The sequence below is a fragment of the Lissotriton helveticus genome, chromosome 1_1 (genome assembly GCF_964261635.1).
Source record: "Lissotriton helveticus chromosome 1_1, aLisHel1.1, whole genome shotgun sequence".
Lineage (NCBI taxonomy): Eukaryota > Metazoa > Chordata > Amphibia > Caudata > Salamandridae > Lissotriton > Lissotriton helveticus.
In genome coordinates this window covers 1,177,661,808-1,177,681,916 of record NC_136057.1, presented here as the reverse complement: position 1 = coordinate 1,177,681,916, position 20,109 = coordinate 1,177,661,808, and the positions used below count along the sequence as shown (strand labels likewise).

Genomic DNA, 20,109 nt, shown 5'->3' with positions numbered 1-20,109 from the left:
CTCACCACATTTCACCCCCCATTCTTTAGATCTTCGGAAACAGCACCGAGAGGCGACGCCATGCAAGTGTGCAGGCTAGGGAGTGTTGAAGCAGGCTGGCTTGATGTCCCTTGGCAAACTCAGTTGGCTCCTACAAACAAGCCCCCCCCCCCGCAGGTGTGGTACTTTGGGTACCCTCTTTCAGTTTCTCAGCCCCCGTGCCCACAGAGTGCTGCACACCACATTCCTGATATTCAATGGTTTCCCACATCCTGAGTTTCCCATTTTGTGCCTACATCCTGCCACCTATGCCCAGGTACAATACGCCATTTTCCTTCTTGAAGGAGAAATCCTGGACAGCCTCACCCCCAACAATCTGTTTCCAGACCACCATGTCACTTTTGCACCTCTGCAGATGCTAACCTTGGTCTCATGACAGAGTGTAACAGTGCTTCTTTCTCCACTACCTAGTGAAGGCACCTACGGCAATACACAAAGCCCACTTGCTGCATGCCACACACTCTTAGGTCCTTCCACCCATTAGCCTTGACTACTCTACCTCCACTGGACCGCAGCTTGAAAATGTTCCACTGCACCCCTGTAACGAGCTCCAGTAACATACCCTCTGGCACAATCCTTGTCCCTTTCCCTAGGTAGCCATGGGCACACTCTCCCTACCCTAATAATTTACTCATCTGTAGCCGCAGCAAGATTTGTCGTCTCCTTTCACAATTTACTAACATCAGTGTTGTCCTCCTTTCATCACCTTCCACACAGAGTGACCCCACTACCCTTCTACATTCCTGCTACACATCCCAAAATGCACCCTTCCCTAACATACTACACTTTTTGAGGTTTGTAGGCTGTTACCAATGTCTTCTGTCCAGTTCTGGGTGCAGTCTGAGCAAGGTGGAGCACAGTCAAGGAGGACACATTTTAAAGCACTGGGCATGTCACCTGCCTTCTTCTAGACTGGGAAGTTTTTCACAGTCTATCACACTCAAGACACAGCAGTTTATACTGAAACTGGGAGCTATGTACTAAAGGTGCCTAGGTCAGTCTTCTGGCCCAAGGCACCAGTAGGCTGTGGCCTCATGCCCGGGACACATTGCACTCAACTTCCCCTATTAAGATGCCTCCCCTCCTTTTAAATGCCTACCACTGCTTCAGCTTTGCATGTTTTCGGTCTTTGGTCCCCTCTGCACGATTTCTTTTCCTTTCGGGGACCAGATCCACTCTCTTCTTGGCCATCGTCTATAGGGACCGCAGGATCTTCTAGGGCTTACAGTGGCGCTACAGGAGCAACAAATTAACTCCATTCGAGCCCATGAGTGCTCTGGAGAACATGGAGGTGCAACTGCATTTACAAAATGTGACCCACAAAAGGGACAAGTCCTGTTCCAATGCAACACCACATGGGAAGTTTGCCCAGACTATCCTTCATTCAACAACTCATATGCAGGGCATATTATATCCCACGTCCCTTCAACCATACACCCCAAAAGGGAGCAACCAAAGGCCACAATTAAACCCATAAATCGCATCCCAAACCACCTCCAAAGAACTTGTTGCTAACCTCATCACCAACCAAGATAGTCACCTGACCGAATGGACAACCCTCACGAGAAAGACACAGTGGCAATCATGAGGATCATCCACTCAGGGGCCCCCACAGACCATGTCTTCACTACATCTACAACCTGTGAACATTACCAATCAGCACCAACCGAACCCACATCATCAACACCTCAATCAAGTCCACCACTTTTCCAGAGGTATGAAAACTTGCAGAACTCACCATCCTCAAGAAGTCAAAAGCCAACCAGAATCAACTGAGCAACTTCCGACCCATCTCCCTTCTCCCCTATCCAGCCAAAGTGATTGAGGCAGCTATAAAAAAGCAACATCCAATCCACCTTGAATTTCACCATATTCTAGACAACTCTCAATCAGGATTCATAAAGAACCACAGCACCAAAACCGCACTCATCACGGCCACTGACTAAATTCGAATCATCTAAGACCAAGGAGAAACCGCGGCCCTCATCCCGCTTAACCTCTCTGCGGCCTTCAACACGGTCTCCTATAACATCTTCATCACAAGACTCCAATAGATTGGCATACAAGGATCTGCTCTCAAATGGATCTGTTCCTTCCTCACGGGAAGAGCCCCAAGGGTCAGGCTGACAACCTGCACATCAGAGACCAAGAGACTGATATGCAGCGTCCCATAGGGATAATTCCTCAGCACCACCCTTTTTCAACATTTACATGACACCGCTCGCCAACATCATCGGTTCACAAGACCTCACCATGCTCTCCTACGCTGTTGACACCCAACTTATCCTCTCCCTGGTGGACAAGACAATCACCACCAGGACCAATTCACAAACTGCATGACCATGGTAGCAGACGGGATGCAACCAACTGACTGCAGCTCATCTCCGGCAAGACAGAAGTACAGGTCTTTGGACACAGGACCTCCCGATGGGACTCCACCTGGTGAGCATTGGAGCTAGGACCCACAGACCAAACAAGAAATACAGGGGTCATGGAAGACAACAAGCTCAGCATGACTGCTTTAGTCAATTCAGGGTGAACCTCCTGCTGACACACCCTATGCATGCTACGAAAGATCTTCAAAGGGTTTGATAAGAACACTAGAAGGATTGTCAAGCAAGCACTCATCACCAGCAGACTGGACTACGGCAACACACACTATGCCGGAATTTCCAAACATTTCCTACACAGAGACCAGACCATCCAGAACACAGCTGCAAGACTAATACTCGACCTTCCATGCTGCACCCACATCACACCACACCTCAAGAAGCTTCACTGGCTCTCCATTCACAAGCGCAGTTGATTCAAGCTTTTCATGCACACATACAAAGCCGTACACAACACAGGGCCAGAATACATGAACAGCCACAAACACTTTCACCAACCCACCAGACACTTACACTTTTCCTCTCTCCCACACATTCACCGCATTTGCACAAACAAAACTAGAGGTCGCTCATTCTCCTACATCACACCCAAGACATGGAACAACCTCCCTGAACACATTAGAGCCTCCTCCTCCTCATTTCTTGAGTTCCACAAGAAGCTTAAGACCCGGCTCTTCGTATAAGCACCTTGGAGATCTCATACCTACACATCTGTCCAAGCTCCTGGATATCCTCTCAGGTGATTAGTGCGCTTTACAAATCAATATAACATAAAATTCTACAATAGAAACCAAAACAGTAAACATTTGAATGACTTAACACAGCAATGTAAAGTAGTGTAACAAATGCAAAGCATCTAAAATACCAGAAACAACTAAATATCAGCACCTGATGCAATACATCTAACTTCAAAACCGAAGGCGCTTCAACACACAACATCCTGATTTTTATAATCTCAAAACACATGCTTTCTGTCGTACACTCATGCAACCATCACATAAATATCTTCAAAGTGATGCGTTATGACCAAATAAAATACCTGCATGGCAATTTTGGCAGACAACAAAACTACCCCCTTCACGCTACCTAACACGATGCTAGGACAACAAAATCTGTCACACCTGTGGATTGTGAAGTTAGAGCGTATGGGACACTGACCAAAACTTAAAACCTAAGGTAAAAACATTAATTATAGTGGACTAAAGTCAATCAACACAAGAGAGCAGATATAAACTTGCCCTCGGTTATTTACCTTCCAGACCCTAAATATCACTCAAAGAATTTCATTTATGGACTGCAAATTCCTGACTCTTGTCCTCAAGAAAGCCCAGAACAGATTCAGAAATGTTTTCAATATAAAGGATACAGAAGTATGCTATTCAATTGTTGATAACAATTCATCTTGCACGTTTCTAAAGGGGTTTTAAGTTTCTCATTCAAGTATTTCTTTCATGGTCTTAAAAATAGAAAAATTCATAGCTATAGAAGTAATTTACCATTTAGAATTTTTTTCTCAAGGGTGCTTCTACTTTAGTCAACATGGAAAGGAAGGGGCTCTTAGGCAATTATGATGGTCAAAAGATACTCCAACAATGAAATGTCTTTCAGTTTTGCATTTGCCACCTACAAGACTTACCATCCAGCTTGCTGTCAATGTTGTTGTCTCCCACTTTGATATAGAAGTTCAGAGGCAAGGTTTCACTTCCATTGTAGAGAATCTACAAAATTCAGATAAGCAGCATGAGGAAATCCAAAGAGATCAATAAATATCCACATTTCAGTATTTGACCTCATAACGTCAAAACACAAAATACCAGAACAGAAAATTGTTAAAAGAAAAGCTTGGATTTATCTTAACAGCTGGACAGTCCCCTGGGTACAATTAGATTCAGTTGTCCTTTCTTGTCTGGCCCACTACACAAAAACCCAGCAGGGTCTGCGTGTAAAGTTGTATGTCCTCACATTCCACCAACTACTGCCCATAGGCATCAAACTGATTTAATCAAAAGGAAACATAAAAAAAGACAGTTTGGCTTTTACTTAACATCCTTGCTGCTTTGCCTGGCCAGTTTAATTTGGTACCTGTAATGGATTTAGAAAAATCATGTCTGGTGGTACAACATGTATTCTAAAGTCACTATTTCTTTCACACTGTCAGGCCTTTTCATCAGATGATCCAATTTTTCTACAATGGTCCACTGGCCACAGTCCTTTTAAAGTTCTGCCCTCAGGGCGTTTTGGCTTTAAGCACGATCAGGCAACCAGAAGCAGCCAAAGGTATTATTTATAATTTTATGTAGATGATGCCCTTGTCTCTATTTCAATTAAAAATCAGCCATTCCACCACGCTTGTGTATTTGGAGTTTGATGGAATAAGGCTTTAACACCTGTTGTCAGAATAGATTGTGGTTCACCTCTTTGATACATGATCGGAACTGACCAACTGTTCTCTCAGCTTACAACCGAAGGCAATTAATATTCAAGCACCGGGTTACCAATGTACTGCGTATACAGATATAGAGCTTCAATTACAGCCAACATTCAAAAATATATTTTAAGATAGAATTTCCTGCCTGCTACTCAGTGAGGATTAAAACTTAATCTGTCTTCTATTTGCCCAAGTGGCTTTCCTATAAAAGAGTAACCCTGGGTGTAGTTCGCGTAGTAGCGCTACGCGTAGCTACGCGAAGTGCACTACGCCAGCTATGGGTAGCTACGTGAACTGCTTAGTGCACTGTGCAAAATGCTGTTCGCACTGATTGCACAGTGCCGGATGCTTGTCCGCACTGTAAAATCAGTGTAAACCGCATCTTGCATAGTGCAAGCAGTCGTTTTCTGCCGTTCGAGTAGACTTCTACTCGAGCGACAGCTTTCTCAACGCAGACTGGTAGTTTCTCATCGCGAGCAGTCGCTCGCAATGAGAAACCTGACCTCCCCGCGTTGAGAATCTCGCCGGGAGGTTTATTTTCCACGCTTGCGATTGGTAACTTGATGTTGCTGATCGTAAACGAGGAAAAAGTCTCGCCAGGAAGTCATTTTGCTCGCTTGCAGTCGCCAACTTGATGTTGAGGACCGCGAGCAAGCAAAAAATTACCGCTACGCGCATTTGCACTATGCTACGTGCAATTCGCGTAGTGTGAAGTAGCGCAAACTCAGCAAACTACGCGAGTGTAGCGTAGTACTTCGCTAAAGACCCCACCACCGCCAAACTCAACTTCCAGGAATGAATGCAAGACGTCGCAGTCTGGATGACCAACAGCTGCCTGAAGCTCAACGCTGAGAAGACAGAAGTCCTCAGCCTCGGCACCACCCCCTCATCATGGGACAGCTCATGGTGGTCTACAGCCCTCGGAAGCCCACCAACCTCCTCGGACCCGCCAAGAATCTCAGCATCATACTCGACTCATCACTTACCATGGACCGCCAGATCATCGCTGTCACCTCCAGCTGCTTCAACACCCTCTGCAAGACCTTCAAGTGGAATCCCCCCCCCCCCCCCCCCCCCCCCGAGTCAAGAAAGACAGTCACCCACGCACTCATCACCAGCAGACTGGACTACGGAAACGCTCTCTACACCGACATTAACAAGTCTCTACTCCACAAACTCCAGACTATACAGAACACCGCCACCAGACTCGGCCTCCCCAGACAAACACATCACCCAGCACCTACGAAGATTCCACTGGCTCCCCGTGGAAAAAAGTCACCTTCAAGATCCTCACCCACGTCTACGAGTGCCTACATAACAACGGACCCAAATGCCTCATCGAGAGTAGCCACTTCCACGTACCCAAAAGAAACCTACGATCCTCCAACCTCGCACTGGCCAAAATCCCAGGCATCCACAGAGCCAGAGGAGGCGGAAGATCTTTCTCCCACATTGCAGCCAAGACTTGGAACCAGCTACCGGCAGACATCAGATGAGCACCCTCCCGAACACCTTCAGGAAGACCCTCAAGACCTAGCTCTTCACTAGACGGACCTCCGCCGCCACCCCCCCCTCCCCTGCACCTGCGGTGGGGGTAATGGTAAAGCATGGGTGCTGTGATTGTAGCAAAAGTAAAGAGATAGATGTTTTTTTCTATTGCTTTAATTTTCTGTTGCTTTAATTTTGTAGCAATCGCGGCACACGGGCTTTACCTTTAACATGGTTAAAGTAAAGTGCGGGTGCCGCGATTGTAGCAAAAGTAAACCAATAGAGCGCACGCAGGCTTGGGTGAGCAGTCTTCACTTTTTCAAGCACGGCACTTGTCCTTGTGGTGCGCCGCTGCGCGCTCCCGCAAGGTGCAGGCCGCCACAAGCACGAGTGCAGTGCTTGAAAAAGTAAAGAGCGACAGCTAAAGGCCCTCCCATGCAGCGCATGCGCATTGCGTAGGCGAGACCTAAAAATAGTGGAGGCAGAGACTAGCTACTGCTGCAGGCCTCAGCTGACCAATGAACTACAGAAAATATCCACCTGATGCATACTGAAGCACTTCTTGCTAGTAAGACCACGAAATAAACAATACAAGAAACTGAAAAAATGGCACAGCAGCTTACGCTCACTAGTCCAATCTTTATAGATAAAACGGGGCCACTTATAAAGCTCATGTTCACCCAGATGGGTATCTTGGCACTGAATAACAGATGTTAATTGTTACCCAACTCAATGATACTTATTTTATCGACCTCAGGATTTGAACCCGTGACCATGTGGTTGAACACAGACCCCTACAGTGAACGCATTAGGTCACTGAGCCACCAGACCCAGCTTATGAGCCATAAGGCATAAAAAGATGGCAATGATACAGTTCAAGGTATAAAAACGAAAAGCAGATAAAACAAAAATTAGAGAAAAAAAAGGTAAAGAAGTGTGATTCATGAATCATGGGCTTCACCTTCTATACAGTCTTTTCTTAGGAATTACTCCAGAATAAAAATAGCACTGAAATAACGTTTATAGCCAGGTGAGCTAGGAATTCAACTAAGAAACTGGTGCATAAGGTACTCAAAATGCAAGATAAACACATTCTAATAATTTTAGATTAAAAAAGGTTTACCTTTGGAACATTGAATGAGAAGGTCTCACCGTCCGCCGCAACATCACCTACAATTTTAAATTCATCATTTCCGAGTGTGAAGACTTCCCCCTGCAGCAGACAGACCGAGCAATGAATTGATATGTTGTACACCACGCACACATCTGACACTTGGTACACTGAAGAATAAGCTTGTTACAAGAGTTGAAGAAACTACTGGCTAAGAATGGGAGACAATGCAATATAAATCATTTTAAAATAGGTAAATATCCTTAAAAGCAAGATTTTATTTCGGGAACACAAGCAATTACTGTACCTGAGGGGGGGGGGGGGGGGGGTGAGTTATTCTCACATATGATGATTAATTAGGTACATGTTGGCTACAAAATAAAAAAAGATACTTTCTAGTAATTTCATCAAATCACTTGACGTCTGAATTTCTGCAATTCAAATTTCTATTGTCCTACTTTATATGACTTCGCATAAAAAGATGTGCTAAATTAAAATGTCAATTACTACCACAGTAAATGCCACAATTAAGCGCCTATATCATGGTTTAATTAATTCAGGGAAAAACTTGAAAGTAGCATTATATTTGACTGCTGAAGACTACACAGGTCAGTAATGGCCCTCTGCTTGCGTTTTAGGGCTGAAATGTAGGCAGCATTAGTGAGAGCTCTTCAGGTATTTAACATTAACTAACTGATGATAGGATGTTCTAGTTTAAACAGGGAGAACCAGCAAGACGAGCATTGATAGTAGCGACAGAAAGCTTGTACCAGCTGCTATTTCTGACGTCCACTTCAGTGACTGAAGTTGTCAACATTCTACAGTTCAGCGCTTTTTTCCCCAAAGATATGGCAAATGTTGGTCAACACAAAATCCCATAGCGAAGAATAGTTTCATTTGTCCTCTGCATCACGTCACTCAGCATATTCAACTACTATGCCATTTAGCAGTGGTCCGCCATTTACATGGTTGAAGGAGGGCCGCTCAGACGGGCAGATACAGTGAACAGAGATCCTGCGCACCTTCCACATCAAGGCAGATATGCAGAACAGAAAACACCCCATTACAAGCACTAGCAACGTAAACAGTAGGGTAGCTTCACTCAGGGACAATGGGAGTGGAGCATTTGTGACCCCAAGGTTAGTCCTGGCACAAGCAGGACAATCTAATAGGTAGAGTGAAAAAGGTGCCGGCCAATCCTCCAATGGTTCTGAATGTTATAACGTCCAGTCGCCGAGTACCATATGGCACAGTCCTGCTTATGATGTTTGAGGTGCTCAAGTGTCTCTGGAGCCAGAAATCCCACCAGTATTAGGATCAATGGCCTTCCTTACTAGTGGCGCCTTAATGTACATTGTGGTTTTATATCTGTGCAATAAGAGTCAGAGCTTTCACAGTTATTTAAGATCAATAAGGCACCTATCATGACCTTCTAACAAACATGTTAAATAATTGATTGAATTAGTTGCCCTCCAAGAGACTCAAGACATTAACTACTCTTTGTATTTATGGTTTCATATGCCAATGTATCTTCAAAAGTCAGGTTTAACAAAAAACAGAAGTATACAGTACAATATAAAATATTGCAGCTTAAAGTATAAGCATTCACAGGTACAAGCAGTCATTTTGTCTGCTCTAGAACAGTTGTAGAAGTGTTCCAATAGTAGAAACTTAAAATCGAGAAGTAGAAGTCTTAACATTGCATTTTAGTACTTAAATTTAGCTCCATCAGTAACTCACCTTTCAAATTACTGAGTCGTTTAATTATTTGAAGTACATTCATAAGAAAAAGGTTGGAAGAGTGTATGTATGTATGTATGTAATTATATGGTATTCTATTGGATAAACCCAGCCAAAAGTCAGCGCAAGGCTGTAAAGGGTCAAAGACTTGCAGAAAGTCAAAAAGTGATAGGCGAGGTAGATGATTTGTGGATGGGCAATGCATTTTGATAAAGTGTTATTTAAAGAGGTGAGCTTTCAACCTCCTGAAAATACTTTTTCGATATTCTGAATCAGATTTTGAGGCTATAAAGAAACATAATAATCCGAAATGAGGTTTTAAAATTTAGCATTAAACCAAATTCCTTGAAAATGTAAGCCCCTCATCAAAAGGTGTGTTCATTTGAGGATATAAGCTTATAGATGGCGACAATATCGCAAGTCACAGCATTCTTTATTAGCAGGTAGTTTAAACATTTTGTTGTTTTTCAACGTTAGATTTACTTTACAGATAGAATCTATAATTTCAATGACCATTACAAATCTGAAGAGGGAGCCTGGTTCATATGCGGACCATAAGTGCAAATTAGGTTTCCTCCCCCTATGCATCTGTTTGGTACACCTGGCACATCACAGTTTGATTTGATTTAGAATTTGTAGTGCGCAGCTATTACCCAAAGGCATCAAGGCGCTATATTAGTATTATACAGTTAGTGATATGGAGTCCTATAGACAGAAGTGACACTAGCAAATCATTATTCTTAGTAGAACTAGAAGATATGCTAGCAAACGCTAATCATCCACGTAGGACAACGAGTTAGCCACTTAGGGTGTCAAGTTACTTAGGCATCAAATTCAAGGAACAAAATTAAAACTTTTCAAAAATGGAATAAAAAAGTGGGGTGGTGACTGTTTCACCTTGGATGCACACTGCTGGCAGATAGTCCAGGCCTGTACTAGTATTTTAGTAGAAACTATTTTTCATTGAAAGTTAGCTGCATTTCTGGACGACGTTGATATGAACGTCGTAAGGCTTTTGTAATTAGTTTACCTGGTAAGGTTCAAGGTTCTTTCCTTTAAATGTTATGCGCCTTTCAAAGTCCACTGGTATTATGGAAGGCTCTGGGTCATAGAACTGCGGACAGCTTTCCTCCTACAAAAAAAACGTGAAACATCAGTATTCTTCTTATAGATACATGGATGAAGGAATTATATATATATATATATATACACATATATATATACAGACACACACACAATTAAAACGTGTCAAACATAACATTTAAAATAGCTAATTTCCCTTACATCTATGCTCATCTTACCCAGATGATGGACAATTTTCACTATTCAAGTACAGATCCTTATAAATCCATATAGGTATATTTTAAATACAGCAGTTCATAATCACATAGAAAAAAGTAAAGTACAATGAAAGCTCACAGTAGAGACCATGCTCTCCACCTCAAAATACAATAAAAAGCAAGCACTGTCAAATCCAACAAGTCTGGCTTTTTGTTAGGGGAAGTGTTTGGTAACAGCCGTGTGTTGCCCCAGCTGGTATAGAAAGAAAATCCCACAAAGAAGCATCTCCTTGGGATACTACAGTAAGGAAGCTGTGAGTAAGGCCCCTTTTCTAAACAGCCTGCACTACCAGAGTAAAGCTGTACGCTCAAAGAAAACTGCTCTGAGAAGGAGTCAAAAAGAAGAAATTTGCTTTTAAAGTGGTGAACTTAAAAAGGCACACACAGGAAAATATTGCACACTAGATACTTTTGACAATGGGCCTGTATTTTCGTGCCATCTTTTAGAAAGCACACAGCTGTACATTGAGGGGAAAAAAGCATAAAATCCCAAATGTTATTTAGACAGCGAAGTAAAATAAATGAACATGCAAGGGCGATTAGTAAAAAAGCACAATGCCATACGCTCTGTGCTAGCTGAGATAGCAGAAGAGAATGAGCGCTTCCCTGTTGCTGTATGTGATGCGTGACTATCAAATTACAAGCCTTTATGAGGACTATTTTTTGGTGGATGTATGAGAGGAAGGCTTGAACCACCAGCTAGATCGCTAAGAGCACTAACAAATGCATCGAAGCCACATGCATACGACCTCATTCTTAGGTGTGTCAAATACTTTCAAATCTGCAATAATGATGGGGATGGACGCCAGTGAGACAACAAGTCCCAAGATTCAAAAACTTAGAACCAATGAGAAAACAGATACTAAAATCAGCACATCACTACCTAATAATCCAATCCACCACCGAAAAAAAATCAAAAAGAGAATTTCCATCCAGAAGCTTGGGAAACAACAAGGTCAGAACCAAATGAACAACACCTACAGATTACACAAAAGCAGGTACTTAACACCATAAAACACCTGAGACCGGACGGGCCACCGGGGCAAAATGGCCTGCCAAATGCATTATTCCCGAAACGATCCATCTTTATGGACCGGCCATCTAACTCCCCAGTTTACACACATCTTAGAGGCTAGCACCATTCCGAATTCCTGGCGAGGAAGCATTTTACAACCCATATATAAATAAGGGGTACGCTCTGATCCATCCAATTACAGACTGATTGCGCTCACTGATCTACGCTACAAACTTGCTGGCAGACCTTGAGGATTGGTTCAGCAGCACAAACCTCATTCCTAAAACACACACAGGATTTCGGGCAGGGATGGGCACTTAAACTAATATATCCGCAGTCACCCTTCTGGCCAACCAAACCATCGCAAAATCAAACATCCTCTATGCGTGCTTTGCAGACCTCAAAGCAGCCTTCAATAAAGTGCCCCAATCCAAGCTATGGGCGAAAATGAAATCTTGGGGATCCCCTACCAAATTATCAGAGGCAATCAATCTCTACACACAAACATGGGTCCAAAAACAAAAAAAAAAAAAAGAGGACAGGCGAAGTCTAACCAATAAAATTCCAACCATCAACGGCTTAAAATATGGGCGCATGCTGGCTCCCTGTTTATTTAACATCTATACAGTTGACTTAGAGAAAAACCTTTGATCACCACAAGGCGATCATCCAAAATTGCGTAACGTCCCAATAGTAAGTCTTCAATACGCGGACGATATTGTCTTACTCCCTCAATCGTCTTGAGGTCTGCAGTGGCTGATTTTCCAATTAGCAGCATATACCACCTCAGCTCAATTAGTAATCAACCTTCAAAAATCGAAGTTTGTGTGCTTTTCCAGCTCCCACAAAAAAGTCCTAAATTCAACCAGATGCCAAAGGATAACCCTTTGCCCCAGGTGGACAAAATATTTGGGGGTACATCTAGATTGCCAGCTCAACTACAAGCAACATCTGGACATAGGGCAAGTAAAAGCCAAACAACTGCTATTCACATTCAAAATCTTGCAGAAAAAACCTCGGCAATAGTTCAACAAATCATCTGCTAAAGGTCATAGCAACAAGATTCCTGCTATCTATTTCGTATGAATGGGAAATAATGAACACAAAGAACTAGACAATTTTAAATACAGAAAACTCTAGCCTCTTCAAGAAACTGTTCTCAATTCCACGCCATATTTCACAAGCACAGATAAGGCTAGAACAAGGATTAAACAAACATACCAGCAAGACAATGAGCCCTGGTCAAATATTATTGAAGAATGAAGGCAGCAGAAGAAAACCATCGTTGGCAGGAGATCGAAAAAGAATCCAGGCTAAGTAAGTCAGTATTCCCAGTCTTAAAAGAATCGCTTTCTACACTAAAGCTAGACGTGGCTTGGCTCACAATAACGACCTACTCTGAGTTTAATTATGCAGCTAACAAAGCCATCAAGCAACAATCGCTGTTAATAGACAAAGCTGCCCTAGCCCACAAAACTCACGCATGGGCGGTGATGTCATCTTATAAATCGTTGAAACCTCAACCGTATTTGTCAGAACAGACCTCACTTTAAAATGGAAACAGACTTGGATGACAAAGGAATGCCGCCTTTGTGGACACGGAAACAAGTCACTACTACACCTTCTATGTATCTGTCCTGCGCTATGAAACACTCGGGAAAATTTCCTTCGGGAAACACTGAGGAGAGAACAAATAAGGACCTGCAGAGTGGCTGTTATAAAATGTCTTGGAGGCACATACGTCCAAATGTCCTGCAAGGGAATACAATTGTAGAACTTAGCGGCAAAAGAATTAGACAAGAACGACTGATGAACTGAACTTGACTATACAGAATCGCTTCGTTCATCTATTTTAAGCCCTGCAGTCCACATTCCCTCATCATTTGCACTTTATTATGCCCTGGAGAAGCATGTAAGCCTGTGTACAGTTTTAATTAACTCATCTAGAAGTTTGCTTCCCTTCACACAAATATAGTCCTCACTAATGCATTTATTGTAACTTTAACCCGATTAATTGTTCTGGTGCCTCATGTACCAAGGTGGTTCGCTCCACCCTTTTATGATTTTAAAGAAAAGTATTTTTCACTATAGGTGTCTTTTGTTGAGCAGTCTATACTTTTTGGACAGTTCTCTCCAACAAAAGCGCGCCCCTATACCTGAAGTGGTGCATCTGTGGTAATGGCCACTTGCGGTAGTGGGTCTATGAAAGCCCTTCCATGCAGCAGATTTTTGCTGTTCCACAACTGCAGGGAACGTTGGACGGTGGGCTGAATCAACTTTAGATCCTCTAGATTGCCCTACAACTGAGACCACTGTGAAGCCAAGCTCTCATGTAAGGGGAGCATGTATAGCCTATCGTGGGGTACAATGTCTTTGGAAGAGGCCATCACATCTAGAACACGCATCACCGTCCTGACTGGCCGGTAACAATGTGACTGGAAAAAAAACTATTGGTTCTGGAGACTGGGGTAGGCTCTGGTCCTGACAGAGTTTAGAATCAGCTCAAATAGAGTTGGATCTGGAGTGGTTCTAGATGAGATTTTTTGTTGGGAATCCCAATCTGTGTAGAACAGTGATGGTGGCATGGGAATATTGTACACGTTGCTCTGAATACACTATCAGCCAATCATCTAGATAGGGGGTTAGACATGAAAACTGTCTCCTTAGGTGGGCTGCTACTACCACAAGGCATTTTGTGAATACTCTTGGAGTTGTTATGACTCCAAAGGGCAGTACTTTGAATTGATGGTAACATCCAATTACCATGAACCTCAGATATTTGCAGCACCAGGATGGATGTGCTTATTGAAGAATACATCATTGAGGTCAAGGGCCGTCATTAACTCTCCTTATGTATAAGTGTTAGGACGTCCTGTAGGGTGACCACACGATAATGTTCCAATAGTATACATCAGTTGAGAGGTCAGAATTCATTTTTTGGCATCAAGAAGTAGATGGAGTATACTCCTTAGCCGTGGTAGACAGGCTTGATAGCTCCATTTGCTAGAAGTGTGAATGTTGTGGACTGAGGATGTGCCTGCGTTGTGGTATGTTTGGCAGAATTGATAAGAGTACGAGACTTTAAGAGTTGAATGACTGAGGCTGATTTTCGGGTAGAGGGAAAGACCCCGTCCATGCACATTGCTGCAAAGAGTTCTGATAGGTGAAGTCCCACTGGCTCCATTGCCATGTGCACTACCTTTGGTGGGCACGGATCTTGAGGAGAGCCGGATTTAATTCTGCAGATCAGCTTCCTCAGCAGTTCTACTGTGGGGACCTCAAAGATCATAAGCCCTGAACTCCCTAAATATACTTGGGTCAAGGGACTTTACGGATGAATGAGCAATTGTATTGCTAGCACTAAACTTATTAAAGATGATCACAACATTCTCTTGGAAAAAACTGCCTTAGGAGTCGCAGAACTTCTAGCTATTGGCTACAGAATTACTTGTAGAGGGAACTGTCAGTTTTTTTTATAGTTTGAAAAAGGGTTTTGTTGGAATCCCTAGCTGATTTGATTTGCTCCAAGTAGTACGCTGACTTAGCAGCTATGACAAGTTTTTTTATATTCAGCTAAACTAAGTTTATATTTAGCCTTCTCTGAAGGCTCTTAATTTTTACGCCATTTCTGTTCTTGCCTGAGAGACACTTGTCTGGAAATTCTAAGTCTCACTGTACCATGGTTGAGATGCCTTTTTAGTTAAAGGCTTTTGTCTGGCTGGGAGCCATGACTTCTAGGGCACAACTAATCCAGTCAGTATAGTTCTCCGCCATCTGTTCTACACGGTCTGCTAGCTTAGGGGAGGAGGACATGAGTAAGGAATTATATTCCATATGTTTAATATTAAGCCAGACTCTAGTCAGAGAAGTTCCATTCACAATTGGGCGCACTGATTTTTCCTGGAGCAAGATGGAGTAGTTTCTGTCCTGTAACTCCAGTTCTGTAGTAGGGGTATCTCTGTTATAGTCATAATCTAGTGAATAGCCCCGCCCATGTGCATGGACCCCGGAGCAATCAAAAATAATCTCTTATAGTGTCAAAAAATGCAGAAAAGCATAGACACTTAAGAGAGAATTTAAAGACAGATAATGCAGCCTAAAAAAGGCTACACTGTCCAGTACTTCAACTAGAAATTCCACCATAAAATCCACAAAACAGCAAAAGCCTGTACAGATTCCCTTGCTTTAACAGCAAACTCCCTCAGGAATGATAGAGAGAAGAACCTGGACAGACAAGCCCCATAGGCTGCCATTATGTGGCTCAGAACAGGATACTGTGCCTTTAAGAGAATCTTCCAGAACCTTCTCCCAGTATCCCAGAATGCATAGCAGGTCCAACTTACTTTCAGTTCTTTTTGAAGGCGTAACACGCCAGACCTGTAGCATTCCTTAAAGGAATATGTCTCACTCTCCACCGGGGAGGAGGGCGGGCGCTTATGACTATAACAGAGATACCCCTACTACAGAACTGGAGTTACAGGACAGAAACTACTCCTTCTGTAGTAGGGGATCTCTGTGTATAGTCATAATCTAGTGAATAGAATGGCAAGCCCATCCCCACACCAAAGCGGCGGTGGGGAAAAGAGAATCAACACCACTATTGTGCAAATAGATTTTGCAGAGAAGCCTGTCCAACCTGAGCATCCGCCCTAGCATCAGAGTCCAGGTAGTAATGCTTAGCAAAGGTATGAACCGACTTCCAAGTGGCCGCCTTGCAGATTTCTGCAATCGGAACATTACGGAGCAATGCTGTCGTGGCAGCCTTGCCCCTGGTGGAATGAGCCTTAGGCTTACCTCCTAAGGTCTTATTAGCTTTTTGGTAACACAATTGTATACAGGACACAATCCACCGCGAGATGGACTGTTTAGAGGTAGCAAGACCCGTCCTGACTGATCCATAATTGATGAACAATTGGTCTGACCTACGAATATCCTTGGTTTTATCCAGATAAAATTTCAACACCCTCCTAACATCCAGGGAATGCAAGGACCTTTCCGCTGGAGCGGAAGGATTCTGAAAGAACGTAGGTAAAGTTAGTCTGGTTGATATGAAAATCAGAAACAACCTTGGGAAGAAACTTAGGGTGAGTACGCATAACAACCTTAGCAGCATGAAATACAGTATAAGGTTCTTGGCAACACAACGCCTGAATTTCACTCACCCTGCGGGCCGATGTAATGGCCACGAGGAACGCCGCCTTCCAGGACAGGTGCTGCAACGAAGCCTTGTGAATAGGTTCAAAAGGCTCCTTCATCAATCTGGACAGCACCACATTCAAGTCCCATGAAGGCGAAGGAAGCCTGACAGGAGGGAACACTTTCTTCAAGCCTTCTAGAAAATCCTTGATCACAGGGATCTGGAAGAAGGAAGTCTGTGAAGGGCATTTCCTGTAGGCAGTCAAAGCAGCCAGATGAACCTTAATGGAATGGACATTAAGGCCAAACTGCGCCAGATGTAGCAGATATGGAAGGATGACATCTTCCTTGCATGTCGTAGGGTCATAGTTCTTAGACTTGCACTAAATGCAAGACCGCTTCCACTTGTAAGCATAGGAAGTCCGAGTGGAAGGTCGCTTAGCCTCCTTCAGTATGTCCATACAATCCTCTGGGAGATTCAAATGGCCATATTGCACTATTTCAGGAGCAATGCCGCCAAACTCAAAGACGAGAGGTTGGGGTGCACCAACCGCCCCCCGAACTTCGTGAGAAGGTCCGGCCTGCACGGCAGCTTCATGTGAGGAAGGAGAGACCGGTGAAGCAGGTCCATGAACCACCATTGTCTGGGCCATTCCGGGGCAATCAGAACCATCTTCGCCCTGGATTTGGAGAGCTTGATGAGAACCGCTGGAATCAGGGGAATGGGTGGAAAAGCGTACAGAAAGATGTTCGACCAGTTGATCCATAACGCGTTCCCCAGCGTCCCCGGCTGGTAGTACCTGGAGGCGAAGTCTCGGCATTTGCTGTTTTCGGCAGTGGCGAACAGATCGATGTCTGGAGTGCCCCACCTTACGAAGACTTCTCCTAGTACTTCGTCGTTTAGGACCCACTCGTGGTTTTCCTGAATCAGTCTGCTCAGCTCGTCTGCCTGAACATTCTGCACACCTGGCAGATGAGTGGCCGTTATCGAGAGTCCTTGAGCCAGAAGCCAATGCCAGATCGCCTGCGCCTCCTGAGACAGAGTGCGTGATCTCGAGCCCCCCTGCTTGTTGAGGTAATACATCGTGGTCGTATTGTCCGCCTGTACAAGCAGAGAGTTGGTCCGGAAGGACGGTTGAAAAGCCTTCAGCGCCAAGTGAACAGCCCTGAGTTCCAGGAAATTGATGTGGTACGTGGATTCCGATGGGGACCACGTCCCTTGAATCTGCAGGTCTCCGGAGTGCGCTCCCCAACCCAGGAGAGAAGCATCCGTCACGATAGTCTGAGTGGGAATGTCCTTGTGGAAGGGAACCCCTCTGAGGAGATTCTCCGCTGAACACCACCACTTCAGAGACTGAAGAGCAGGTAGAGACAGTCGTATCTTGTCGTCCCAAGATCCTCTCCTCTGGTCCCACTGATCTTCCAAGCATTCCTGCAGCGGACGCATGTGCAGCCGCGCATGCGGTGTCAGGAAGATGCAGGAGGCCATCGATCCCAGCAGAGAAGACACCGTCGTGACTGTCGTGGATGGAGTGGACATGAGAGCCTGAGCCTTCCGAAGGAGTGATAAACGTCGCTCTTCCGAAGGAGACACGCTTGCTGACAGCGTATCGATGGAGGCTCCCAAGTACTGGATGCACTGGACCGGAGTCGGGACAGACTTGGACATGTTGATGTGCAACCCCAGCTTGTTTAAGAGAACGCACGTCTTCTGGAAGTGTGCTTGAGCTTCCGAGAAGGAGGAGGCCTTGATCAACCAATCGTCCATGTACGGGTAGACAAACACCTTGTTCTTCCTCAGGTGTGCCGCTACCACTGCCATGCATTTGGAGAACGTCCGGGGCGCAGACTTCAGCCCGAACGGAAGTACCGTGTACTGATAGTGATTGGTGCCGACTTGAAATCGCAGGAACTTCCTGTGTTTGTGTGCAATGGGCACATGGAAGTACGCATCCTGTAGGTCTATGGCGCAAAGCCAGTCTCCCCGCTGCAGCTGAGGATAAATCTGATGCAACGACAGCATGCGAAACTTTTCTCTGCAAATCCATTTGTTTGCCTGTCGCAAGTCCAGAATGGGCCTGAACTCGTTCTTGTCCTTGCGGACCAGAAAGAACCGGGAGTATAGACCTCTTCCTCTTTGAGACAGAGGTACCTCTTCTATCGCCCTTTTCCTTAGAAGGAAGTCGGCCTCCGCCTGGAGCTCGCGCAGTTGATACTGCGAGCTGACCGGAGGAATCGATGGAGGAGGGCTGATGAACCGAAGACTGTATCCATTGCAAACAATATTCAGCACCCACTTGTCCTGAGTAATTTTTCTCCACTCTGCCAGAAAAAATTGAACGCTTCCCCCCCACCGGAGCGGGTAACGGACGAAGGGGAAGTAACCGCTCAGGGTCGAGACCCAGCCGGGCCCTTGTTCGCGGTAGAGGACTGCTGTCCACCTCTACCCCTCTGACGTTTCTGGAAGGGTCTTCTGTATTGCTGCTGGTGGTGCTGCTGCTGTTGTTGCTGCCCAGAAGACAGTCCCCTTCCTCTACCCTGCGACCCGAACCGTCGTTGGAACTGGCGGTAGGGTTTCTTGTCTTTGGGCTTCTCCAAGCCCACAGCCGTCAGGGTTTCAGCCTCGGCCTTCATCCTGGCCATTTCTTCATCTGCGTGTTTCCCGAAGAGGGTGTCGCCGGAAAACGGCAGATTTGCCACTCGTTGTTGCGCTTCAGGCTTGAGCGACGTCAGCCGGAGCCAAGCATGGCGTCTCTGATTGATACCGTGGCAGTATCCATGCGCGGCCAGCAGGGAGAAATCCGCCGCGGCGCTGATGGCCTGGTTCGAAACCAGCATCCCTTCCTGGACGATCTCCATGAAGTCCTCTTTCCTGTCGCGCGGGACAAGGTCCGCAAACTGTTCCATGGAATCCCACAGTGCACGGTCGTATCGTCCCAACAACGCCGAGTCACTGGAGGCCTTCAGCGACGTGGAAGACGTCCCACACGCCTTCCCTCCAGCTGAGTCAATCCAGCGGCTCTCCTTATCTGGAGGCACAGTGGAGGACGGGGAGGTAGCATGTAGTTTCCGAGCCGCCGTCACAATCACTGAATCAGGCACTGGGTCCTTCCGCAAGAAGGCCGGGTCCGACTCTGGAGCCCTGTACTTCTTGACAAGCCTGGAGGGAGCAGCTTTCACCACCGCCGGCGTAAGGAAGAGCTGTTCAGCAGGCTCAACCAGTCCTGGCACCAAAGGCAGTAGGGGGCGAGACAGGTGCTTCGTATGCAAAGTCTCGAAGATCACAGAAGTTGAGGGCGTAGGGGCCGTCACCTTGATCCCCAACTTCGCCGCCCCTCTCAGGAGAACCTCCTGGAACGTGCCACTGTCATCTATCGGAGACACCCTCGTCTCCGGTGAATCCGACAATGTAGGTGAATAGG

The 20,109-nt window shown here is 45.2% G+C and overlaps 1 protein-coding gene across 1 annotated transcript in view; it reads right to left on the bottom strand.

Annotated features, from left to right (window-relative positions):
- The window catches only part of PLXNB2 (plexin B2), a 774,855-nt gene that overhangs the window by 137,865 nt on the left and 616,881 nt on the right, over positions 1 to 20,109 (bottom strand). Inside the window, exons 13-15 of the mRNA XM_078679101.1 lie at positions 10,227 to 10,328; positions 7,469 to 7,558; positions 4,066 to 4,147 (exon numbers count right to left, since the gene is read on the bottom strand). Of these exons, the coding sequence (XP_078535227.1) occupies positions 4,066 to 4,147; positions 7,469 to 7,558; positions 10,227 to 10,328 (274 nt within the window). The remainder of the gene's footprint in view (positions 1 to 4,065; positions 4,148 to 7,468; positions 7,559 to 10,226; positions 10,329 to 20,109) is intronic.